Consider the following 3,509-nt stretch of genomic DNA (forward strand, 5'->3'; position numbering starts at 1 on the left):
AGAAAAAAAATCTTAATTATTTAAAGTTAATTATATAAAACAGGTCTTCATTTTAAACTATAACCAAACAAGAAGAAGAAGAAGAGAAGAGAGTGAGTGAGTGACAGGGAGTTAAAATGAAAGTGTGTGGCAGGGTGCGGCTTATGACAGCGCTAGATTGCAAATCTCTTCCGTGTGAACCCCACTTCCAGCCTGTACCAACCTTGCAAATTAACTAAAGGCTCAAAAGCTCTTCCTCTCTCTATCTTTTCTAATTAATTTTTAATTTAATTATACATAATCGGTGTCTGCATTAGCATCACTTCCCAAGTCTTCTTCTTTCTGTTTCACTTTTTTCCTCTCTAAGCAAAACCCAAAATTGCAATATCTCACCCTCTCCCTCTCAATCCTTCCCTCCACATTAGCTCATCACTCACCGCACATCCCTTCAAGCCCAATTCCTAAAGTTCTCATCTTTTTCTTTCTTTGAGCGCCATGGATCCTCATGTCTATGGTGTCTCCAAGATCTTCCCTTTTCTCTGCTATTTTCTCCTATTCCTGACCGTCTCTGCATTGCCTCAAAACCCATCTTCTAAGCTTTCTTCTTCTTCTTCGTCTAATAGTTCTGGTATCAACTCTAATTCTGTTCTTGTCGCGCTTCTTGACTCGCATTATACGGAGTTGGCTGAACTCGTTGAAAAGGCTCTTCTTCTTCAGACTCTTGAGGAAGCTGTCGGCAACCATAATATTACCATTTTTGCTCCCAGAAATGAAGCTTTGGAGCGCCAGCTTGACCCTGAGTTTAAGCGCTTCTTGCTTGAGCCTGGCAATCTCAAGTCTCTTCAGACCCTCCTGATGTTCCACATTATTCCTAAACGGGTCGGATCCAGTGATTGGCCCAGTGAAAAATCTAAGCCTGCCAGGCATGCCACTTTGTGTAATGATCATCTTCACCTAATCGGCAAGAGTTCTGGTAAGAAAGTCGTTGACTCCGCCGAGATAGTTCGACCCGACGACGTTATCCGTCCCGACGGTGTTATCCACGGGATCGAGCGGCTTCTAATCCCGCAATCTGTACAAGAAGACTTTAACCGGAGGAGGAATCTCAGATCCATATCTGCAGTGCTACCAGAGGGCGCACCGGAGGTGGATCCCAGAACCCACCGGCTGAAGAAACCAGCAGCACCTGTTCCGGCGGGGGCACCACCAGTGTTACCCATTTACGACGCCTTGGCTCCAGGTCCTTCCCTGGCTCCGGCGCCAGCTCCAGGTCCCGGTGGGCCTCACCATCACTTCGACGGTGAGAGCCAGGTTAAGGACTTCATCAAGACACTATTACATTACGGTGGGTATAACGAAATGGCAGATATCTTAGTGAACTTAACCTCACTAGCCACCGAAATGGGGCGTTTGGTTTCAGAAGGGTACGTGCTCACCGTCTTGGCACCAAACGACGAAGCCATGGCCAAGCTAACGACAGACCAGCTAAGTGAGCCCGGTGCACCGGAGCAGATCATATACTACCATATCATCCCCGAGTACCAGACGGAGGAGAGTATGTACAATGCAGTGAGACGATTTGGGAAAATAAAGTACGATACGCTTCGTTTGCCTCACAAGGTGGTGGCTCAGGAGGCTGATGGGTCGGTGAAATTCGGATCCGGGGATACGTCGGCGTATTTGTTCGATCCAGACATTTACACGGACGGCAGGATTTCAGTGCAGGGAATTGACGGAGTTTTGTTCCCAGAGGAAGAGAAAGAGACAGTTAAAAAACCGACGGCCGCCGTCAAGGTTGTCACCAAGCCCAGGAGAGGTATGTTCTTTTTCTTGATTCATTAATTTTTTCCACTTATTTGCTTAATTATTATTAATTTGGCTATAACGGATAAATATGAGCCTGTAATTCTGTGTCGGTGCAGATTAGGTTAGTGTGAATATTGGATTAAGATGGTTAATCTTTTTGTTGAAGAATAATGAAGATTAGTGTTATTGCGATAGAGATTAGATTAGCAAAGTTTTAGTATATGCGGTGATCATTGGTGCTTGGTGGTGGGACAGAGGCAATACCCACTTTGCAATTGTGGTCTTTTTAGCTTTTGATGAGCTTGTCTAGGACTAAGCATCTGCAACAGCTGGGCCTAGCGTGGCTCTTAAGCATAAAAAGAACCCAATTTCTGACTAAAATCCTGGATTACACCATATTATTGACTAAACTTGGTGGAAGATTATACCTAATCATTTATAATCTGCGTTCCAAAACGGTGACGAATTTGTCCTGTTTTTAGCATGTTCAAGAACTTAAATCTGTGATCCCAAGTCAATTTCTGCATAAGCGCAACAGAAGCTTTGCATGTGGATGAAGAAGTTTCTTAAATAAATCTCAATGAATTCTATGTTCCTTCTTGTCGCACGTACAAAAACATGTGAGATTGTAATTGTAACCTGTTTAATAGGGTTCCATTATGTGTTTTTGGTTCAATGTCCAGATCAAGATTAGACAAGAAAATTCGGTACTTTTTATCTCACCGACACCAAGGGTTTCGTAGTTGTGGTACACATTCTCCTACTCCTGCCCCACTACAGCTAAGATGCTAACAAAAGCTGGTCAATAATTAAGTTCAACACTTTATTGCAAGCTGCAATTTTTATTTATTTATTTATTTATTATATGATCTGTTCTGTCTTCTCTGTTTAGGAAACCCTAGTTTTATATTAAAGTGTGTGGTTAGGGCATGGTTTGTTTAACAATTAATAAGCTTAATTGGGTTGTTAATTTTTCTTTTTTTTTTTGCTTGTGGGTGGTGATGTTGATATTATTGGCTGGAGTTGACTTAAATTGTAAGGCTAATTAATTATATTTGGTATGTGCAGGGAAGTTGATGGAAGTAGCTTGTAGAATGCTTGGAGCATTTGGACAGGATTCACATTTCAGTACATGTCAATGAACCTGCACAGCTGAAAAATAATAGTAAAGATGGAACCATGAAAACAATAGAGAAAATGGTGAGTATGTAAAAGACTTTGATCTTGTTAATTTTTTTTTTACGAATCAGAGGGTTTTTCAGCTGATGAACACATTGGAGGGTGAATTTCAGGCGAAGGTCATGGATTCAATATGTGTGTGTTTCTTCAGGCGGTGATTTTTATTATTATTTTTTTGATTGTAATGTGCATTGCAGGACGACTTTATGTAATAAAATCACAAACAAATGGGATCGATGGCTCCGTTGTATGATTTCCCTCAGAATCAAATCCCACTTAAGAGAGAGAGAGAGAGAGAGAGAGTTTGTTGTTTATTTTGTTATAATTACTGTAATTACATATCAATTTTTTTTATTAATTTTCCTCCTTTCTTGTATGATTCACTGTCACTGTATGCATAATAGAACTTGGAAAACTGTTTTTTATTTTTATTTTTTCTTTTTTAAGTATTTTAATCACGGGTTATGTTCTTTTTTTGGCCTGTCTTGTGCATCCATTGCTTGTGAATCAAATTTAGAAAGAATATATATATATATGTGGAAGTA

The 3,509-nt window shown here is 40.6% G+C and overlaps 1 protein-coding gene across 2 annotated transcripts; it reads left to right on the plus strand.

Annotated features, from left to right (window-relative positions):
• The first annotated feature begins 246 nt into the window (after positions 1–246).
• On the plus strand, positions 247–3,206 carry LOC110647506 (fasciclin-like arabinogalactan protein 17). 2 transcript variants are annotated; one of them, XR_009148971.1, is made up of 3 exons: positions 247–1,795; positions 2,854–2,985; positions 3,162–3,206. XR_009148971.1 is itself a non-coding variant. In XM_058147349.1 (2 exons), the coding sequence occupies exons 1-2, from the start codon at positions 475–477 to the stop codon at positions 2,925–2,927; spliced, it is 1,395 nt and encodes a 464-aa protein (XP_058003332.1). In that variant the 5' UTR covers positions 276–474; the 3' UTR covers positions 2,928–3,206. The 2 variants fall into 2 exon arrangements, 1 of the variants encoding a protein (XP_058003332.1); XM_058147349.1 differs by having other exon boundaries at positions 276–1,795; positions 2,854–3,206.
• Positions 3,207–3,509: the final 303 nt, after the last annotated feature.

The sequence above is a fragment of the Hevea brasiliensis genome, chromosome 5 (assembly GCF_030052815.1).
Source record: "Hevea brasiliensis isolate MT/VB/25A 57/8 chromosome 5, ASM3005281v1, whole genome shotgun sequence".
Lineage (NCBI taxonomy): Eukaryota > Viridiplantae > Streptophyta > Magnoliopsida > Malpighiales > Euphorbiaceae > Hevea > Hevea brasiliensis.

Coding starts and splice junctions, on each gene's coding strand:
- LOC110647506 (XM_058147349.1), top strand. CDS start 475: ATGGATCCTCATGTCTATGGTGTCTCCAAGATCTTCCCTTTTCTCTGC. Junction 1,796..2,853: donor TGTCACCAAGCCCAGGAGAG/GTATGTTCTTTT, acceptor TGGTATGTGCAG/GGAAGTTGATGGAAGTAGCT.